The sequence below is a fragment of the Oryzias melastigma genome, linkage group LG21, assembly GCF_002922805.2.
Source record: "Oryzias melastigma strain HK-1 linkage group LG21, ASM292280v2, whole genome shotgun sequence".
Classification (NCBI taxonomy): Eukaryota; Metazoa; Chordata; class Actinopteri; order Beloniformes; family Adrianichthyidae; genus Oryzias; species Oryzias melastigma.
Window position 1 is genome coordinate 7,089,496 of NC_050532.1, and position 23,270 is coordinate 7,112,765.

General features: G+C 38.4%; 1 protein-coding gene across 1 annotated transcript; it reads left to right on the forward strand.

The window, feature by feature from the left end:
- Nucleotides 1–18,612, forward strand: fam160a2 (family with sequence similarity 160 member A2). The gene is made up of 13 exons (XM_024286344.2): nt 1–246; nt 333–442; nt 4,117–4,600; nt 6,881–7,285; nt 7,408–7,638; nt 9,781–10,026; nt 10,191–10,358; nt 10,916–10,995; nt 12,042–12,211; nt 13,144–14,478; nt 15,195–15,373; nt 16,616–16,778; nt 16,971–18,612. The coding sequence occupies exons 3-13, from the start codon at nt 4,472–4,474 to the stop codon at nt 17,282–17,284; spliced, it is 3,420 nt and encodes a 1,139-aa protein (XP_024142112.1). The 5' UTR covers nt 1–246; nt 333–442; nt 4,117–4,471; the 3' UTR covers nt 17,285–18,612.
- The last annotated feature ends 4,658 nt before the right edge of the window (nt 18,613–23,270 follow it).

Below are 23,270 nucleotides of genomic sequence, written 5' to 3' on the forward strand. Positions count from 1 at the left end.
AGTACAGTTTGCAGCAAAGTGCGCCGGTACACAGTGTACACTGAAGTGGGTCACGGTGTTTGCCGTCTCATTTTTTGCTTCTTTAAGCCGCTGCGCACCGCTGTGTGGGAGGAGTCAAAGCAAGATGGCTGCGGGACAGAGAGGAGTGTTTGAGAAACCATCGAATGGGATGTTTATCTGACGCTAGCAGGATGCCCAGCTGTCAGAACGAAGGAGTGGTTCAATTATTATGGTCCTCGGAGCAATGTGGGTCAGCTCAGCCGTCGCGGCTACATGTTTTATTCCTGTCAGCCTCCCGAGTTCTGCTCTGACATTGTGGTATTCATCAGCAGCTAGTCATTAGCAACGCTAACCCACTAGCAACCAGCTAGCAGGTAGTTATCCCGACGAAATCCGCACCTTTTCAAGTCAACAACCGTTAAGTCTCCCGTGGATATATAAGGTAGGTGACCTCATTTCTAACACACTTTTTTAACAATGACATACGTGGACTTGTTGTATTTGTCGTACAAAAAAGCTAATTATCTTTGAGGAGTACATAGCTGCCACATCATTTTACTATGAAAATGCAGTGATTTGTTTTCGTTTAGAGCGCAACGGGCCACTTTGATTGGCTAAAACGACATTCTTTTCAAAATAATGGCTTACACAGTCACATAAAGAGAGTGTTCTCAATAATTAAAGAAATATGACGTTATGTTTATCTTTTGATAGCCACAGGTAATTACTGTCAAACCGAGGAGGTCACTCGTCAAAACTAAATATTTGAACTCCAGATGCTAATCGATAACCCTTCACTCCACTTGGTTGGACATGGTTCTGCCTCTGTTACTTTCATTATTAATGCCTAATGCATTTGTGTAAGAACTTTAAATTGTGTTGAATTTGATTAAGTTAATTATATGAGACGAATTGTTAATAAGTGACTATTAATTAGCGGCAGTATTACAAAAACTTTTGTTTTGAAAATATTGTGTAGAATTCTTTGTGTAAAATATTTTTCTTCACAGAACAGCCTTATCTGTCTTCTTCTTTTGACTTAATAGAGACAATCTGAGGGTAATTTAATAAGGAAACTGTCAGTATTCAAGCATTTTAACATTAGGACATCACAGTCGGTCAGTTTTTCCACAGAAATGTCTACTTAATGGTTGAACTGGGATCCAAGTTTGCTCCCTTTTTGACTCACTTCTCTCCCTTTTGTTAACCTTCCACTGTGATGTAATCTGTCCATTTGATGAGTCAAAACCAGGCTGAGACAGAAATTAAAAATAAGCTGAGTGCTTTTTTAAGATCCCTTTTTTTGTGTGTGTTAAAGCTGGCTTGTGGGTTTTGTCTGTTTTAGGAAATCCCAGAAAACTGGAAGTGTAACTATTTACTGCTCCAAGTCTGTCTCGACTTTACAAACTTTAGACTTTGTAATCTAAGCTTTTCACAGATGAGTCGAGTGCTCCGTTACCAATCGTTGTCTCGAGTCTTTGTAAGACACCTCCCTGTTTCGGAGTCTACAGCTGAACTTTGAACACTTTTATGAGTAGTTCCCTCCTTTCTTAGTTAGTGTTTGACAGAAAATTCAACACTTGTCAAGTGGTTGTGCTTGTATTTAGTGTAACTTGTAAAATCCAAATTTAGTAATATAAAGTATCCTAAATAAACTGTTTATTTATTGATATGGTTTGAATAAGAAGCTAATGGATAATGAATTAATGAGAAAAGTGCAAATAAGCTAACTTGTTTATGTATATTGCTGCTCATGAAGCTGTTATACAGGGAAACAATATAAAGGGGGGGACACAGTTTTAATAACTTATTCAAATCAAAGTAGATTTCAACAATTCTATTTGTATTGGTTGATTAAAAAACATGGTGTTATTTAACGTCATGCATTTGCAAAACCCACATTTGTTCTTGTCTTTAAATGTTTATTCCTCTAGTGAGCTGAACTCACTGAAAAGGACAGATACATGATCTTTGTTTCATAGATTTGGAGCCACATTTGTTAGACTGTATGCCAATTTTTTCACTTTCTTGTCAATGAAATACGAAAAAAATGAGAAGTTATTCAAAATGTTTATTTTTTATTTTATGGACATTTAAAAAGTTCTGTATTTGGATATTTCCATTCTCACCTACGCAACACTTTCCTAAAAAAAATTTTTTAAATTAGTTTAGACATAAAACCCTTACTTATTCGTCTTATCTGAATTTTCATAATTATCAAACTGGTAAAAAATGTAATCCCTCACAGCTTTTTCTATTTAGCAATTATTGAGAAACCATTAAAAATTTGTGTTGAAGCGCAAGGTAAAAGTAACCTGAATACACGATTGCAATGAAAAAATATAGAGAACCGTGAACTCTAATGGACTAGAAAGTAATTGACCAGTCAGAATCTGTTGTGGGAGAGTTTTTACGCATCCTGACAGGGAAGACCTTCTTATTTTAGGGAGACAAACTCGACAAACTCGACAAACACTTGTGAGTCTGAGCATTGCGTTGGTTTGGACGACGTCAATCAGTATCCATTGAATGAAAGCTTTTATTTTGAGGGTTCTGCCTGTGTGTGAGTGTATCAGAAATTGGGCTGGGTTTAAAATTGATACAGTTCTAATAAATTGATTTTTAACTAGAAAATAATCACATCTAAGAACCTGATTTTCTTTCAAATGTATTTCTTTCAGGTAAATGCCTTTTTTCATTTAGTGTTTTATTTAAGAATTTATCATTTTATGAATGAAAGTTTCACATTCCTTCATATTAAATAGCAGGTTGTGGCAAGCATTTGTTCTTAAAGAACCCACTTGTGGCATTTTTTCATGATGGAGGATACAGTATGTATAAAGATAATTAAGCTTAAAAATACATCTGAGTATTTCTTTTTCCACATTGTTGTGAATCAGGAACAGACAGAAAATGATTAATGTTTAAAAAGGGCGTATTTGTGATGTCTCATATACTCTGGGCGAGTCACAAACTCCCTGCTCCGCTTGATTCTGATGCATTCACTTGTAGAGGATAGGGCTGCCACAAACCATTATTTTAATAGTTGACTAATGACTGATTATTTTTTTGCGATTAGTCTACTAATCGGGTCATGCACAAAATGGATGTAAAACACACATCTTAACCATCATTTGGTTTAGACCAACTACAAATAAAGACAATTAAGATAATAGTTTATTCAACTTTTAATGAATCATGCATCTTCTTTCATTAGTTCCTGGTATTAAAACAAGATTAAATCAAATGAGGTCGGCATCTGAAACAAGGAACTATTTTTCACAAAAGATAAAGTTTTGGTATCACTGATTCAAATTTTTAAAAAGTGAATTTTTTTTATGCTGAATGCTGACATCTTTGTTCAACTTTGCTACACTCTGACTCCATATAATAAAGTAAAGTAACGAGTAATTGACTACTAAATTAGCTGTCGACTATTTTAACAGTCGATTAGTCGACTAATCGCGGTAGACCTAGTAGATAACTAGATCCATATACGTCTTCATTTTCCTCTTCCCAGCTGGCTTAAAACTGTATGGCTGGATAGCTCAAACATTGCTATGTACTAGAAAACGACAGATTTTTTTAAATGTATGCTAAAAATGGCATAATCATAATTAAAAGACCCCTGAGAACACTTTTACAAAAGGTCAAAAGATGATTGGAGTGGGACTTTAACCAAATTAATTAACATTTTTTATCCAAACTGGTCAGCAGAAGAAAGGAGGTCGAAAGCTTTCTGGTTGAAAGCTGCAATGGCTTTGGACCAAATAAAACAGCGAGTGGATCAATTACAAAAATGCATTGTCTCCCAAATCACTTCTGATTGATCAAAAACCACACAAGACCTCCAGCAACTAGAAGCCTGAGATTAAATTTTTAATTTCATTTTCATTTCATATATATATATATATTTTTTTCCCCTTCCTTTAGTAGGGTGTCGATGATTATCTTCCTGACAAGTGCTAAGTTTGCAGTTCTAAATTAAATTTGTTTTTTTTGTATAGTTGCCACTTTCTGAGTCCTTATTTCTTAACAATATATGTTTCAATTTCAGAGTAAGATGTTTTTTATCAGGTGGAAACTTTTCATGTTTATGTTTCTTTCTGTTTTAAGTGTCTCGACAGAGCACAGCGCCCCCTCCTGGCCCACTATGGAGTGGTGTTGGCTTCAGACTGGATGACAGGGTCCACAGGGAGGAAAGGGCGGCGCGACATGTAAACCAGCTGCTCCGACTGACAGTGACAGCTCCTTCTGCACATCTTCCTCTCCTCTTCTCTATTTGCAAACAGTTTCTCCTCCTCCTCTTCTCTTACCTTGTTCTCCCTCGTCTCCTCCTCTGCTCCTTATTGTTTCCTTCCTTCCTCCTTGATTTTTCTCTATTGTTCGTCTACTCGTTCAGACTTTATCTCTCACTTGGTGTTTGAGCTGGTGAAACCTTCCACCAGCCACACGCTGCGCTGGGGTCAGTATGAGCTGGCTGAGCAGGTTGAACCCCCGTGGCCCTGGGAGCCGGTCTGGTCGGACCGCTGCTCCCCTCAGCCCCTGCACCGCTGACCCGGAAACCTGCCTCATGGTGTTCAAGAACCACTGGAGACAGGTGAGCGCTTATCTTAATTCTTAAGAGCTATATCTTATTTCTTATATGTTGTTTTTTTATTTTCTTGAATGCACAGAAAAACTACAAATCGTTTATTTCAAATAATATTAATTTAATGTTGGTAAAAATATTTAATTAATAAAATACTACATATGGGGGAAAATCTATTCTTACTTTGACAGTTCCGGACAAAACACAGAACTGGACCACATCTGAAAAACAAAAACAAAATAAAATCATGTCAGATGAATTACCTATTGAAAATGTTTTCTATCTTTGGGATTAAAGATAACTGCAGCAACAACAAAACATCAAATTGGCGGTTTCTATAATATAGTTAAATAAGAAAATCAAATACAAGTCATTTTTATTAAGCATTTTGAGGTAGTTTGGAGAATTTTCTAAACACAATCAATGCCTATGATGTAAATAAAGAAAAAAAATGCTGATTTATCTCAATTATTCATAAAATAAATTAAGGGACCTCATAAATCCATCTTAAATTATATATATATATATATATATATATATATATATATATATATATATATATATCATGTCCCTTTTGACGCTGCAGTCGACACAGAATCAGGCCTATTCTATTCAAACTTTAGTATTGCATTTTCTGTATCTGCATTTTCTAAAAGACTGATGGCCTTTTCAATATATAAATATTTGTAAACAAAAAAAAGTATATAGTTTTGTAGTTTAATGTTTGCGCAATAAAGAGCATTGTTTGTGCAACACTTGCCAAGCTACATGTCAACTCATCCTTCCATCACATGTTTTAGCCGAACAGTCTTCTCAACCTCTTGACCACATCAGCAGCTTCATAACTGCTCATGCTGACTTGCATCTGAGAAGAGATCCTATCTGATTATCTAAGTTACTCAGAACTTTGTATTCAAAATGTGCTGCAAAATGTGTTTGATTTTACTTTATGCAAATTTGATAAATCAATAAATTGCATTTTAGATTAATTTGAAGCATTTAACGATGAGTTTGTTATTATTCATCATAAATCATTTTGGGTTTCAGTTGGGTCTGTTTTTGATGGACTTGATTGTTCCTCCTGCTTTTTGCCAAGATGTCTTTAGTTGCTGTGAACTATGAGTTCATAAAGAACAAATAAGCCTAATAAATGTTAAATGGCATCCACTCCAATGAAGATTGTTTCATATGTGTTTAGAGGATGCATATAAAGAAAAATGAGCTTAAAAGTACATTTCTGAGTATTTCTTTATTCCAGTCAGTATAAAAAATGCCATTTGAGAAGGCTTGTAGCAACAGATGCTACAATCAGCAATTCCCAAGCTCTCTGCTTGGCTCCATTCTGGTGCATCTACATACAGATAAATCGATCTAATGTATAAAGTTGTTTTCCTCGTCTGAGCTTCCATCTGCCTCTAAACTGTATGGCTGGATAGCTATGATATTGTTGCACCAATAGTGTTAGTTTGTGGCTGAGTGGGGCTGTGCGCTAGCGGGAGAGCATGTAAACAGATGAATTATGGGAAATGAAGGTGGGCTTGCTCCGTGCCAACAACTCAGTGGCAAATTTCTAACAAACTACTGCTACTCTGCAGAGATTATGTCCTAGAAGACGACACAGGATTTTAAACTTTGGAAAAAAAAAGGCATGATTGTAATAGAAAGACCACCAGGAATGCTTTAGCAATAGATCCAAAAATAATTAGTGGGACTTTATGTTCAATGTCGAATGTAAAATAAAATTATAAATAGAAAAAGTAGTTCCAAGTTCACTTTTAGTCTGAGGTAAAAATTGATATTTTTGCATGGAGGGAAATTAGAACTGTCTACCACTTTGTTTTTAGTTCTTCAAGTTCCTTTTTTGTTCAGAATTGCTTTAATAAAATTGGAGGATTTCCTTTTGCTGCACAGAGTTTATGATAGACAATGAGGACTTACTCTCTATAATTTTTTAAAATATCTACAATTTTTTATTGCATAAAGGACAGGCAAAGGCTGGGCTACCTGCATTAAAAACAGATAAATTATTGCTAATGTAATCATTGTTTTTTTTCATTTTTCCTTTTTTTTATTATCTTTTTTGCTTTCAGGCTTTTAATTCAATACATTTTTCCTATCTTCTCATTTTGAGCTATTTTAGTTTTTTTAGATTCTTCTTTTTATGTGATCCAAAGTGTAAAACTCCACACAGAGCTAATAAACATGTTTGAATTGAACATTTTTAGGTTGAAAATGAAACTTCTGAGGATTTCTTTCCGTCTCATCTTTGCTTGTTTTTTCTTCCCTCAGGTTTCTTGGGTGTTGGAACAGCGGGAGTCCTCGTCCTCCAGCGACGATCTGACAGCAGTGAGGAACAACACAGACCAGATGTTATGTCTGCTGGCGGAGGAGCGGCCTGCTGAGAGCGCAGAGGGAGGCTCCGGCGTGGCCTCCATGGGCCCCATACTGGAGCTGGTGATCACAGAGAATATTCTGGAGCGACTGGTGCAGTGGCACCTCTGTCGAGGATTGGACCCCGACAGCCAGGGGGCTTTGCTGAAGCTGTTTGAAATGCTCATCGGTCAATCCCAGCAGCCTTTGCTGCAGCACACCGCCGTCCTCCACCCCCTGCTGAGGCTGCTGGGCGCTTGTGCTGACCCAGAACTTGGCTGCCCTCTCGCTCTAGAGAACAGCTTGGTGCTCCTCCTCAACCAGGTGCTTATAAGATAAAGGAAAGAATGTTGAAACTGCTGCTTTTCAATGAAGTCATTCATACACTTGTTTTGTTTCATTTTCTATCAATTTAAAATCTCTAAAACGACCCAAATTTCCTGCAGGTCTGTGTGTCGATGGCTCGACAGCCAGTGATCTTAGAACTCCTCTTCCGGGCTTCACCTGCCCAGCAGGGCTCCACCAACCTGCTCATCTTCTCCCTCCTCGTCCCCTTCATCCACCGGGACGGGGCCATCGGGCAGCAGGCCCGAGACGCGCTGCTGCTGGTGATGGCGGCCTCAGCCAGCCACGAAGCTGCGGCGCGTTACATCGCTGAGAACTCTTACTTCTGCCCGGTACGTCCTGAATAGGGCTCAGTTTTCATATGCTTTCATGTCAAATATTTTTAGAAAATAGTTTTGTTTTTTATTTTATGGTTAAACTAAGACAGTGTTTGTAGGTATCTTTTGTGGATTTTATTTCCAACCTGTTCATATATAGTTTTTTTGTTTTTGTTATTTCAACTTTTAGTGTTATCATTAAATAGTTACAGGTTTATTCCATAGTTTTAGCTTCTAATTGTCTTTTGTTCCAGTTTCTGTTCAGTGTTACGTTATATTTTTTGCACATTCTTTCTCTGGATTAGTTTGTGTTTTTATGAATATATGTATTAAAATGTCTTGTCTTTAGTTTCTTTTGAAACATTAAGTGCTACTGGTTTCAAGATAAATGTCTACAGGCTTCCAGTCCCATTCTCATGCCGCTTTAAGCCTTAACTTGGATCTGATTCATCCACTCCATGTAGATGCACACACAGTCCATGTGAATAATTCTTGCTCAGTGCTGATGTGATGGTTGGGGACAGGTTTTAAGGTTTGGAACGTGGCTTTCACTCCAGCTCTGGTCTTAAGACAGAATCGCGTGCTCAAGTCCTGAGTGCTTTTAATGCTTTGGCATTGCTGTGTCATAATGCTGTGGGAAGGAGATGATCAGGCGTTTTGACAAACCCTTCGCTCTTATCTACTTCCCTAAATCGGTTGCATTTTGAGACTTTCAGTGAACATGAGAAAATAATCAAGCCTTCCCTGAAACATGTTAAAGACAGATGAGGAGGATTGATAAGAAAGTGTCTGAAACATTCTCACTGCGGTTTCGGACTCAACTTTAGAGCTACGACTGTTCTGTTCAATGTGATGCATTTAATGCTCCTTGGACCTCAGAAATGTAACCTCTTTTCATATTTTCACATCCTCACTCATCTGTTTAAAATGCTTTCAATCCAGAAACACAACAACAGAGTCTCATTTTAACCTATTATGTTTATGCACTAATGTTTGTTTATGTTATTTATTGTTTTTAAATGTTGTCCTCAAAAGTCACCTTTAAATAAAATGCATTAGTATTTATTATGACTGGAAACTAAACTGCAGAAAGACCCTCACTGTTTGGTATGGTAGCTGTCCTAAGAGTACAAACAAAGGAGATCAGAAATGTATATATATTTTACCACATTGTCATTTTAGTTAAGTCTTTTTGGGATCTCCAAAAAAGGCTTAAACAAGCTGATTGTGTTGTTGTTACATGCAGCTGCCACTAGATGTGAATAAAGAGCTGTTGAGTATTACACATAAGTACTTTGAATATGAGTAATTACAAGTGCATATTTGCAGAATTACCTAAGCCAGACACTTATTAGAGTAAATGGTTGGAAATAGTTTATTTTTACAGTTTTCCCTTTCAACTTTTACATTTTAACACTGCATTGTTAAATTAAACGCGGATTGTTGTTTAATCCTGTGGTCCTCCATCTATATCTGCGTCTTAAGATGCACCTTGCTCACCTACTTTCTGCTCATCCTCCTTCCAGCAGCTTCAGTCTGACCTACTTAAAGCTGGAAAGGTCCGGCAGACTCGGCTTCACAGAGAGCCGCTAGTCTCTGCATGGCTGTGCTATTTTCTGCCGGTGTTCTCGCCCTCGCCACACTCGACCTCCTCTGACTGCTGCTTCCAACGTCGCTTAGTCACTCCACGATTCTTCTTTCTCCAAGTTTGTTTTTGAAGTCCCTCCCATTGAACAGGTTCATCTTTGCTCAGTACCTGCAGTTTAAATTCACCAAGATTAAATATTAAAACAAGATGTGAGTCCTTATTTGGAAATGTTCATGTTAGAATTTTAGGTTAAATGAGGACATTTTTTTTCGTTTCATCCAAAGCCCCCATAGCATTGTATAACCTGGAACAGGAAGTACTGGAATAACTTTTCTTTGGGATTCAAGTGTGAGGGAGTCTCTGCTTTATTTTATTCACTTTTAAAAACTGAAGTCTTTTTAACACTTCAATATAATTATTCATTTACCTTTTTGTATTTTTTTCTGTTCCTCCATCCTTCTATAAAAAAGAAACAACCTATTAAACTTTGATTAGATTCTTATTTTCTTTTTGCAGATGCTACAAATGAAAAGCAGTTCTTATTGGCGAGCGGCTCTGTGTCTCCTCAGGTGTTGGCCACGGGCCTCAGCGCCCTCTACTCCTCTCTGCCCAGAAAGATTGAAGTTCGCGGGGACGACTGGCACGCCCTGCGGCGAGAGGACTGGATGGGTGTGTCTTCACTCGTGCTCTTTATGAACTCTCTTGAGTTCTGCAACGCCGTGGTGCAGGTCGCACATCCGACAGTCAGTTCCCAGCTTCTGGACTACCTCCACAATGGCTTCCTCGTACCAGTCATGGGCCCCGCCCTCCATAAGGTAGGAGAGAAAGTGTGGAGGTCCAAGTCTACACTGGGAAAATAGTTTTCATAATTGTTTTTAAAAGTCTTTAGTTTCCACAAATTTGATGCTTGTTACATAAATTTACAGTAGATTGCTCGTTCTTTGAGTTTTGGTGCTAACTCCTTCGTGCCCGCTTTTAGTCATCTGTGGACGAGATGATCGCCAGCACCGCCTACCTAGATCTGTTCCTGCGCAGCATCACGGAAACCTCCCTCCTGAAAACCTTCCTTCGCTTTATCCTGCTGCATCGCCACGACAATGACACCATCCTGGACACCCTGCTCACGCGCATAAGCAGCAACTCCAGGGTCAGTGTGCACACCATGGAGGATTTCATATCAGTCTGAGCTTCTCTGATAGAGCCCGAGGCTCTGTGATGAAGTCAGCTGTGTGGGAAGTGAGCGGGCTGAAAGTGGCAAACAAGAATAAACATGGCACCTAAATCCTCTTCCAGGCTCTGCTCATGTCATAAATGGTTTACAGTTGATAACAATAAGCCTTGTTGAACTGTTGGTAGTGAGGGTTGTGTGCTTTGGAAAATCAAGAAAAGATTATTTTTCATTTTTTGATACATTTCTTTTTTTATAAAATGTTTAAGAATTCAAAGATTTAAGATGACCTTTAAGGAAAACTCTGAAAAACTGTAAATGCTACATTTTTTTTCTTCTTTTTGTTATTATTTTTTAAATATTGTGATTTAAATCTGCCCTCTGCTCAGCACAGCATCTCTGTTCTCTAAAAAATAAAAGAGCAATAGCATTTCTTACGTGAAAGTTTAATTTAAAATTTTAGGAGCTGGTTAGAGAATATGCAGTTTCACTTTCGTTTTCCAACTCTTTTTTTGTTTGTTTATCTTGTGCTGCAGCTCTGCATGGTGTCCTTGAGTCTCTTCAGGACTCTTCTGTCCTTGAACTGTGAAGATGTCATGCTGCAGCTGGTTTTCAGGTTGGTTTATTTAATGCTAAGAATGTATGTAATGTGTAATTTATGTTTGTAAATCCCCATCCGAATTATCCTGCTGGGCAGCTGAAGCTCTTATCCAACACTTTTTTGATCGTATTACAGGGTCTTTTTGTGCTAAAATGACTGAGGAACAGAATCTATGGTTCAGATTAATTATGTTACACATAGTTTGGAAAATAATATGCCCAAAATATAGCTGTCTTCTGTTTTGTATATTTGCAGTAGTGTGAGAAACGTTCTGATCCTTTTGTTCTTTATATCAAGAACCTTTTGCAACTTTTTCTGAAATCTTGGCCCACATTCAGTTTCAATTTCTAGCAGTTACTAAGGATGCAACAATTGACTTTACCCACATTTTGGTAATGGTTTTGTTTCCATTAAGCAGACGATTGAACAAAACATTTTGAAAAATCATTTTTTTTACATTTGCTAATAAGCAAGTAATGATGAAGAAAAACTTTTCACTTGTTTTTTTTTCTGAGCCTTGTATAATGTAATTTAAAAAACATATATTTGACACTTTCAATATTTAATATGCAGTGTCTATGCAGTGATTCATGTTCAGTTCAGTAGTGTAACAACATACGATTTGGTTTTAAACTAAGAATTGTGGCATCCCCGTGGTGATTATGGGTAAAAACAAGCCTCTCTTTTACTTTTGGTGCTGCTGTCAGCCCCTCCATACACTAGAACACTGGTAAAATGAACCGTAAAAAAGGACCTCAGCCTACCCCAGCTGCAGATTTGTTCCCATGTTGGCATGATTTCAAATATCTTTTGCAAAAAAAAACCAAACTTAATCCTTCCTATTAAGATCTTTTTTTTTTTTCTTTTTTTTTTTTTTTAATCAAAAGTTTTTTTTCCAAAAGTAACATTTTTTACTGAAAGCCTTCAATTCCCATTCCACCACATGATCAACATATGAAGGCCTTAACAGGTCAATCAGTCATAGGCATTAGAAAGTAGATATTTGCTGTCACTTTCAGATGTATTGTTCGTCTGATGATCCCTTGTTTCTGTATTTACAGGTATTTGCTGCCCTGTACACATGTAATGTTGAGTCAGCGTCGGGCCATTAGAGAGACGGACATGTATGGAAAGTGCGCAGACAAGTTTCTGTCGCTGATCCCCGAGTGCTGCCGACAGTATGCATCCGCCGCTAGTGAGCGGGAAGAAGATAATCCATTCTGGAGCAAAGGTCAGCAGCAAACTTTACACTGAGAGTAAAAAAAAGTTTAGTTTTAGGAGAAATACTTGCATTGGCTAACTGGTCTGTAGCTTCAGATATTATTAAAGATCCACTCCAATGATATATTGACTAAAAACAACATGATTATAATCAAAAGAGTACTGGGAACACTTTTACAATCAATCAAAAGATGATCAGAGTGGGACTTTTTATAATGAGAATAATTTACTAAATGTAGTAATTAATGCAGTTTCTCTGCATTGAGGAAAAATGTTTTTAGAAAAGAGAATTAGAAACATTTCATTAGGTTTTTTATTTATCGTTTGTTGCTCCAAAAACATCTTGAAAATCCCAAAATTACTTATAATGTCAAACTAAAAGACGGCACACATGAGGAAACTATGTCCCTATATTAGTATTTTGGATCATTTTGATGGTTTATCATCTTTATACACATATAAAATGAACAGCATGCTCATTAAAGGGGCCATACCATGAAAATTCTACTTATTCAGGTTTAAGGCTCCAAAAGTAATACATGGATATATTTCACTCTGACAGGCTTAAGAAAATCATGATATGGCCCCTTTAATGCTCAATCATAGAATGCTGTGATTTGTGGGCTGTTGTGTTTTTATTTTCAAAAATAATAATTCTCTAAAAATTTTATTTACTAAAATGTCTGATTTTTTTTATTTTTTTTTCCCTGACTGGACTGCATGATATTATGAATTAAAGTTGAATAATTTTTCTTTGTGATAATCGATCTTTTTAAAAACTCACTATTTCGAAAGCATTAGTTGTTGTTAGAACCCAAACTCTCATGCGGGAAATGACGTTAAAAAAAAAAAGAATTTACCAAAATAAAACCAGTCTGATTACGGTGTAGAATTTTGTCAATCAGAGGACTCTATGTAAGTTTTTTTTCTTTCATCTTACAGTACTCAACAGTCCTGGCACAGAAACTCCGGCTCCCCCCCGACCCAGCACGCCGTCCCGCTTGTCTCTATTCATGCGCCAGCATGCAGGTGGAGGCGGATCAGGAGGGGGGAACCCCTCCACCTCCACCAGCATGGAGTCTCTGCAGTCCGGTCCATCCGGCTCCCATCCTCTGTCCCCCGACAGTCCGATGCATCAGCACGGCCACACAGACTGTCTCGATTGGGACGCAGGGTTCCTGGAGTACCTGAAGGACGCCCGGCGAGGCATCGAGGTTTGCTCCTGGGCCTGCCGGGGTTGGTCCGCCCCCTATGATGGAGAAAACCCCTCCCCGAACACAGCCCCACCACCTCCACCTCCTCCTACCTCCAACCCCTCCATGGCCATGTTTCCCGAGCACTTCTCTTTCCACCAGGGGGTGAGCAGCAGCACTCCTCCGGGCCAGCAGAGGGCAGCCATCGTGGCGGCGGCACGGTCTGAGTGGAGCAGCTCAGACAGGGACAGCGGGGAGTGGGATGTTACGATTGGTCAAAATAACTGCATCAGCCTCACGCCGCGCTCTAAGAAGCGCAGCCTGCAGAGAGAGGAGCTCCTTCCCAAACCTGTGCCTCCTCTCATCCCCTCCTCTTCCACCTCCACCCCTTTATCAGCGTCACACTCCATGTCATCTCCAGCCGCTCACATTCCTACCTCTGCCATCACTGTGAACTACCAGGCCATGTTTAACGGAACGGTCAGGCAGGGAGATGAGTGCTCGGACAGTCACGATCGGGGGCTGGAAGTGAAAAAAGTTAAGAGAGATTTAGGAGAGCCGCAGTATTTGGATGAAAATGCCAATCAGAACGGATCTATGGTGTCCTGCCCCTCCCTCCCCAAATCCATTTTCAGTAACCGTGATGTCGGCGATGCTAAATCTCTTCACTTCAACCAGACTTCCTCCCAGTGCTCCACGTCCAAGACGGCACCTGACGTCTCTAATCCACACAGCACATGTTCAGATCCACCCGAAAGCAACCCGTCACAGCAATCTGTGGAGAGCCTCATAGAGGAGCTGCTGGAGCAGGCACCTGGAGATCCACAGGTGTCTGCCGATGCAAACGGTCAGGGCATCAGCATCGAGGCGTTCACGCTGGAGCTGAGGGAGCTGGAAGACCGGGTGAAGGAGCGAAACCGGTCTGCCTGCAAACAGGAGCCGGGCGCTGCAGAGACTCTGCCTGCTGAGCAGCAAGAGGAGGAGCAACTCCCCACAGCCCTGGAGGCCAAAGGAGACGCCTCTGTAGTGGGAGCGCCAAGTCCAGCACGACCAATCAACCAGCCTACCTCCCAACCATATACAGGTGAGAGTCTCCTAAACTTCTCCTAAAGAGGATCAACTTCTACGGAAAACACAGAGTCGCTGTTTCATACAGCCTGCCTTTAATTTCTCAAGAGTCATTAGAATATTATGTGCTGAAATATTCCTATATAATATGTCTCATATTGTACGGTATAAAAAAACACATTTTTCCATATATGTCAGAAATGTTATCTAAAAGAATCAGACAACCTTTAAAACCAATTATAATTCCACTCTGCACTCCCATGCCTCCAGCCACTTTAAATGATTATGATAATTAAAGCTGTGATTGGCATTGTATGGGCCACAGGCGCTGCCCACCCTCGCGACCCCCTCCTGACCCGCCCTCACCGGCTGAGCTGCTGCTTCACGCCCCTTATTCTCCCCCTTTGCCAACCTGATCTGAGGTGCAAATGACCAATGAAAAAAAAAACTTTTTTCAAAATATTTGGGTTTCTGTTGCTTTTTGTCCATAGCAACTATTTTGTGTTTGGGTCAGCTGGGGGTGACAAACATGTCTATGAAATTTTGCTTAAAGGCGCAGTAAGAAAGAAATGCAAAAAAACAATCCGATCCTTGCAGACCAAGACTGCTGTGGGACATAATCAATTGTGGTTTGTAAAGAAATATGGCTGCTCACATCTAAACCATAGTCTGTTCTCATGTAAACAGCTATTTTGTCTTGTAAGTGACTTTTTTGAGTTCTTCTTTGTGCAGGTCCATTCATAGTGGTTCTGTTCGCCAAGCTAGAGAACATGCTCCAGAATTCACTCTACGTCAACATCCTTCTCACTGGCATCGTCGCTCAGCTGGCTTGTTATCCTCAGCCCCTCCTACGCTCCTTCCTGCTGAACACCAATATGGTCTTCCAGCCCAGTGTCAAGTCACTGATCCAGGTACACGACGGCTGAATGCAGATTCTGATCTCCTGTCAATCTCAGTTTAGAGCAACTCAGAGCTAGACTAGTTCATGTACTTTAACTTTAAATGTATGTTCCTAGGTCCATATTGTCATATGGACCTTTTAAATGAACTGGTAGTACTTTTAATTATTGATGATACATTTATTAGCCTAAATCAAAAAGCCTGTGTCACTTTTTAAGACATATTTACTGTTCATCTGTTCATCAGAAATTCTCATCTGGGTTGTGAGTGGGACTGTTGTGTTGAAAGTTGGCTGCACTTAACTTCCCAGAATTCCTTTATTTACCCTCTCTCCCACTAGCTCATGGCACCTCACAAGCCTAAGCAAAAAAAAAAAAAAAAAACCTGCAAGCAATATCAGAGCTATCCAGCCATAGATCCCAGCTCAGATGGGGAAAGTGAAGATGTTAATGGATCTATTTGTCTGCAAGTGGATGCATCAGAATTGAAGTAGAGAAGGGAGACTTTGGCCCGCCCATGGCCCTTACCGGAACTTTGAAAAAGCTCAAGTGGTTTTGAGTGGTTAACCTTTACCTAACTGACCTGGGTTGGTAGAATCAGGCAGGAGACTAGACAACTTTCTGGTTGCATCAGACACAGATTCACCTAGGTGGAACAAAACAAGAGGAAATTGTATCAAAAAGTTACCTGAAATCTTTTTTTTTTTTTTTATACTTCCCTGTCAATCTTATTCCAACATTCTAACATTGTGTGTTTTTGTACTTGTGCTTTACTTGATACTCCAAAGCAACTCACTACTTTTTTTTTTTTTATTTTAAAATCTATTTTATTTTTTACACATCCACTACAAGTGAATCTTGGTTTTGTTTAGCTACAGCATGAATGCAGAGGGAAAAGTTAGCACCCCAAATCAAAGTAGAACCAAAAGGAATAAGTTAAATTGTTGATTGATTAGAATAGGAAAAAAACAGGATGAATTTCAGAAGTCTTAAAAAGTTAACTGCCTGACTAATGATGTGAACGGGCTTGTTTAATTGTCTGGTTTAATAATAATTTCCTTATCCCCTTTTTCCTCCTTGTTCAGTTCTGTAGCTTCTTGTTTTGAGCAGCAGCTAGACATATATTAATGATTTCTTCTCTGTAAAAAAATGTATAAATATTTGAAATATCCCAAATTAAGTCACTGACAAAACCATAAAATGCTGTGAGAAGGTGTTTCAAAAGACTAAATCCGTTTGCTGACTCTCCCTTAGGTTTTAGGCTCTGTAAAGAACCGCATTGAGGCGTTTGCAGCCTCTCACGAGGACTTCCCCGTCATGCTGAGGAAAGCCCAGCAGTACCTGGTTGCTCGAGGCAAACTGGACTGGACCGACTTGCCTGCAGCAGTTCCCACCCTGCGGCGCACCGAGTCTCTAGGTCGGTATGGAGCAGAAATATTCTTTTGGAGGAGCTTGTCTTGTTGCATTTACTTCTCTGTTCGTTGAAGCCGATTGCATTTCTGTTTTTAAACAAAGACTAAAATAGACAGCAGCTAACATAGATAAGAGTTAGCGTTTTCAGTCTAATACAATGTATTTTTCTTCCTTTTGTGTTTCTGTCGTCTTCCAGTGAAAAGTCGGAAACCGTCTCTTGGAGACCTGATCCTCCGCCACACCAACAGCCCCACCCGGGCGCGAAACGCCGCGCAGGTCGCACTCGCACATGTACGGGACGGAGGCCAATCATTGCACAGTGCTCTGTTCCGTGGGGGCGGCAGCAGCGGCGGCGCATCCGGGCTGGAGAAGCAAGCCGAGGCGCTGCGGGTGAAGAACGCCGTCTACTGCACCGTCATCTTCTGTGAGTTCCTAAAGGAGCTGGCCGCCCTGGCTCAAGAGCACGCCGTGACTCTGCCGTTCCCTCAGAGCAAGGAGGCAGAGGAATAGATCAATAGGCTCCTCCCCTTCTGCTTCATCACTTTATTTTGAAAGGAAAAGGCCACATAAAAACCTTTGTGTCTGATGAAACAACAGGAAAAGATTTTCTACCTAAACTACACAAAGAAGACTAAAAAAAATCCTGTCATCGGTAAAGTTAAGAAATTGTGCACATGTTGTAATATATCTCCATTTCTATACACACAAATCTCACTAAACGCAGGTTTTTGGGGGGCGTGTGTATATACTGGATGTAAAGGCACAGTTAAAAAAAATAGGTTCCTATATTGGTGCTAGTTGATAATCCTTTTATTGAATTTATTTTTTTGTGGCACAGACGGACAGGTCTTGTTCTCAACAAAAACTAGTGTTTGTGAAGAAAGACATTTGAAGTGAAAGAGCTGCACTTTGCTCAACAAGAGAAGAAAGCGCACAGGACACATGGAGCTGTCCTCAGAAAACCCCCAAGTTCATTTCATTCTGGGAAAAATGTTTTAAGAAATGCACTGCTGAGATGAAAGAGGAGAAAAACGGGAAAACCGAGGAGTGGGAGAGAGCCACTTCCTGTCCTGTGAATCAGAACTACACCTGTACTGGAAAACTCTGTGTGAATAATGCCATTTTTTCTGTTTTTGATGTTCGTCTCTTAAATTTGCACCATGTTATTGACATATCAGTTGCACATGGGAGAAGGCACGCATGTTAATATGTATGTGAGTTAGTTAGTTTATTTTTTTGTTTGAATGACTTGTTTTTTTGTTTTTTCCCCCCAAAGGGTGACGCACATCAAAGAGGAAATGAATAAGCTCATACATGGTTGCCATAAAGAGAAGCTGGTGGTGGAGCTGTAGTTAGTCCATTGCACTCATGAGTGAAGACCAAGTCGTCTAGAGTCACACAGTCTCAGCAGCTGCGCATTTGGGATGTGTTACCGTATTTTCCACACTATAAGGCGCACTGGTTTATAATTGCATTGTCAATGAATGGTCTTTTTTTTTAAGAACTTGTCATATCTAAGGTGCACTGCACTGTTATGCCCATTAATTGAGACAAAAGAGTCAGACTTCATTAACTGCATTCACTGTAATTCTAGAGCATGTTACACATTAGCTATGTTAGAAGCGTTAGCCACGTTGGCATATTAATAAATATAATACTTGTAGCTCTCAACCTTTTGCAACATGTAAAAATACAGAGTGATATTGCAAAAAATCAAACGCTTCTGTGACTATGCTAACTTCCAACCTTGTTTGGAACATGTAACAAACAGACAGATACCCCTAAAACAAATCGTTATTGTGACTATGCTAACTTCCAATCTTTTGGTAACACGTAAAAGAAAAAAAAAAGTCCATCAGTCCATCAGTCCATCATCAAAAACAGTCCATCACTACTACATGTTAGCCACATTAGAGTATTCACAATACTTGTTACTCCCAACCCTGCTTGCAACATGTAACAGACTAATGCCGCTACAGCAAATCGTTACTGTGACTACGCCTTGTTGATGACGTGCAAAAAAAATAAAAAATAAAAATAAAAAAAAATACAGTCTAAAACATTTTAGCTGCGTTAGCATATTTACAATTCTTCTCGCACCCAACCTTTTGCAACAAGTAAAAATACAGATTAATATCGCTAAAAGCAAAAGCTACTGTGACTATGCTAACTTCCAACTTTTTTAGTAACGAGTAAAAAAAAAAATTCAACACCTCTACACTTTAGTCACATTTGTGTATTCACAATACTTTTAACTCCCAACCTTGTTTGCAACATGTAACAGACAGATACCTTAACAAGTCATTACTGTGACTATGCTAACTCCCAACCTTGTTAATAACATGTAAAACAAAAAGAAAAAAAAAAAAACATAGTCCAACACCATTACATGTTAGCTGCATTTGCATATAAAACACCCAACCTTGTTTGTAACTCCTAAAATAACACTGACATTTCGAAATAGTGCCATGTATCTCCCATAATCCCTTTGACATCAGTAAGAACAAGCAAAATTAATCCACATTTAAGTGAACTGTCTTTTTTTTTTTTTTTTTTTTTTTAGGCTTTTAGGCACTTTATATTGTAGAAAATACGGTATCTAAAACAAAAGAGCATGACACAAAAAAAGAGGAAAGCTGGCTAGTTTCACCTATGCCTCTGTCCTACTGATGACCTTCTTCACCTCCGCATCACATTTACTCTATAAATCAGACTTCTTTTATTTTGTGCAATTGGTTGTCTATTTTTTCCTTCTAATTCCTCCTTTATAACTTGCAAAAGTCAATTTGTTTACAATGATGTGAACTGTACTAGAGTTCACTTGCAAACAAAAAGAGGCCTGAATTTTTTGTTGGGTTTTGATGGGCTTTACATCTGCCAAACAGTGAAAGCAACCTAATTTATAAAATACTGACAGCCTGTTTATTATCTTTCATCCCCACTAAGTCTGGTTTGGGGTCACAGAGGTCGGTGGGGCCTATCTCAATTGCTTGCAAACGCCAATCAAGGTGTTCTCAGAGAAAAGCCACATCTGCACAGGGAGAACATGCATATAGGAATCCAGACCAGCACATCCTCTGAGGTGACCACCTCACCAACATGCAGCTCTGGTATTAGTATATCTACTTTCAATTTGTTGGAAAAAGCACCTCATGAGGCATTTCCTCAGATTTAGAATTCATACTGAAGACAGAACTGGCCAAAATGAGCAAGAGCATTACATCACATTCATGTGCTGCTATTTTATTAACACTAACAAACATGTTTTTCAGTGTCATATTTTGGTCTTATTTTCATAGTTAGGTACCAAGTATAAATGTGTGTGAGATTGTGCCATTTTTGATCAGTGTTTAATTGATTTTCTTGTGTCCTCTGAGATTTTATGAAGTTGCAGCGTTTCAGTGTTAAAAGCTGTTTTACCATCTGTTCAAGTCACCCAAAAACAAAAAAATATATTTTTTTGTTTTTGCAAGTATTTTCCACAGATCTATCAAGAACAAATTCAAAGGAAAATCACCTATCAGCTTCTCTTTTTTTTTATTTTGCACATACTAGCCATTTTGTCTCAACTCTGAGCAGCTGAGAAACTGCCTGACATCCTGTACAGACTTGTCTCTGTTTTTCCACAGTTTTTTCCTCACTAGCTGAGTTCGTTCAGCTTCCCAAAGCCATAGTCATTGCTTCTGATACTTCATCAAGTCAGTTTTCTACAAAATTTCTAGACATATTTGTAAAAGTTTTTCAAAGAACAGATCGTTAACCGTCTGCATGCCAGTTGACACTAGGTTTTAAAGTAATGGTTAACTAGTGTTGGGTTTGTTTAACTTGGCGAGTCGTCCTGTCGCCTCCAGATTAGAGGGAACAGCAGCAGGTTTCCCACTGAATGTTTGCTCCGGTCAGCTCACAGCAGCTGAGAAATCCACCTGTGTGTGTTTTCCTCACGGCCGTCCGTCCACTCTGCATCCCAGAAAGCTCTCAGTGCTTCGACATTAAAGATTGTGCTTTTATTTTGAAACAAAAGCATTTTATACACGCTTGTTTTACTGGGAAATTGTGATTGTAGACTCAACGCCAAACACTCATCTTTGCGAGTGGCGCTCATTGGGATCAGAGGCTTAGCAGTGATTGCTTTACGGGTTCACGGACACCAAAGATCATCTCTGATATCTGAATTTCCCGTTTCCTTTTGAGAAATCGCAGAAGAGCATGTGATGCTTAATCTGAACACCGGAAGAAAGCAAGTCCAGCAACACTTAAAAAAAGAGCCACGTTGTAAAAAGGGAGCCGCCTATAAGAACTTTTTTTCCCTGATTTTTGAACTATTCTAATGTACTCATTTTCTCTCTTCCTATTTTTCACAGTTTCTTATTTAAACTGTCTTTTATTTGTATTTCAAAACAAAAGTTTGGGAAATATCAGAAGCATTTGGTGATTTTTTTTTTTTTTTTTACTCACACAGGACTGACAACTTCCTAGATTGTAAGCACTTAATTTTAGTGCCGCTTTTAACTTATTCTCCAAGTTTTTAGAAACTCCATATCAAATCTAATCAAAGCTTCTTGTGGTGTATTTTTTTATCTTTGTTTATAGTTTTGAGAACTCTGCAAATGTTCATCACCACTGTAGAAAGGGATATGATGTAATAAAATACAACACAGCTTTTTAGCTTCACTAAATTTAACAAAAAAACTGCTTTAATGAATAATCATGTTTTAATGTTTTATTTTAAATTGCTCTGTATATCAAATTGATCTGTTAATTCTCTGACTTTGTCTAAAAACTGATGGGAAAAGCGAGAAGCCCAAAGCCAAACATCAGGACACTGTGTGATGTTGCAGATTTTTCTGTTCAATTCTAACACTACATTTGATCTGATGCTGATTCAAAACGTTAAAAATGACGTGGGTTTTATTGGCCATTATCTCTGTTTTACAGCATCCCTGCAGACCTCCCTCTATGGAAAACACTACAGTCTGATTTGAGCTGTTGATGCTTACGGAAGCTTTTTTTTTTGACAAATGTTGTGCCATCCTTGACAGGCAGATTTGTGATCCTCATCTCAGGATGTTTTTTTTTTTTTTCTTCTTCAGCTGTTTCTACCTTCCATTTTCTGACATCTTGTGCCTGTGATCTATGCAAAACCTGCTCTGGTGTTGCCGCTTTGAAGCTGAACGATGATGTGGACTGACTCATTGTGTAAATACTGTAAAAACGGGGGGATAAAAGATCGACAGGTCAGAGGGGTGTGAAACGACCCACAGGAAAAAAAAAAAAAAAGAAATGAAAATCATGTTCAAATAATATAATGATGAATGTTGTCAGAAATATTTTTCTATATTTGAAAATCATTAGAAAATACAAAGAGAATACAGACAATTTGAAAACTGTTAGAACTGAACTACTAAAGGGAATGTTTCTATTAATTTATAAAGTCTTTGTTAAGCAATATTATGGTGGTCTCTGCGTCATTATTTGTCCTTCGTGGCGACACAGTTTCTTGAAGTAAAAATGCCATTTTGGTCAAAGTATGGAAGAAAACCTGGAAAATTACTCTAAAAAACCTTCTTGCATTTCAGCAGCTTTCCCTTCTCTTTAGAGTTTGCCTCAATATTGTCAGTTTTGCAGCTTTGCACTGCCTGCAAGATGATGCAAAACCATGATGTAAGTCTGAGTTGAGAGAAAATGAGGAAAAACTTTCAATTCTGCTTTGGCGGCACTCGGTTGGTTTATTCTAAATCTTTTGAGGATGCATCTCTCTTCTGACCCAACAAGGAAATGTATTCATTTGGCTTTATTGAACTTTTAAAGTTTCTGTTGCATCCACAGGCATAAACAGAGTTTTTGTTGTTGTAATGATTTATTAAACTTTAGCAAACTTTTCATCCAAGGTTGACGTAAGAGACACAAGTATTAGCATTCTACAATTTTTATTTTTATTTTAATTTTGATTCCTAAAATGTTTTAAACAAATACTAGTAGTAGTAGTAGTAGTACTAGTAGTAGTAGTTTATATTTTAGAGAACAGGTATTTAAACATTAAAACAATAAGTGATAATGTTTAGAAAATGTGACAGTATTAATAAAAGCAAATATATATTAGATTTAGATTAGATTAGAAATGGTTTATTTCAAGCAATCAAGAAAAAAATAATGTGTAATAAAATAAAACAAGTCTTCATCTATAAAGATATGTAAAACACAGGATAACTAGAGATTAAAAGATTACCTGACCATACCATTTCCTTTACATGTAATATCATTATCTGGTTCAGAACTTAAGATCAGATATTGATTTTTCCTTAGTTGTGTTTGAAAAAACCACATACATTAGCTGGATTTAAAAAATATATATTTTTAGGTGATAATCAAAGAAACACAATGAAACCAGAATATTTAATATAAATAAAAAATACTTAATGCAGCCTTGAACAATCAGAGCTCCCATAAAATATAACTTTTGTTAAAATACATCAGTTTTTCTTTCCTTTTTTTTTTT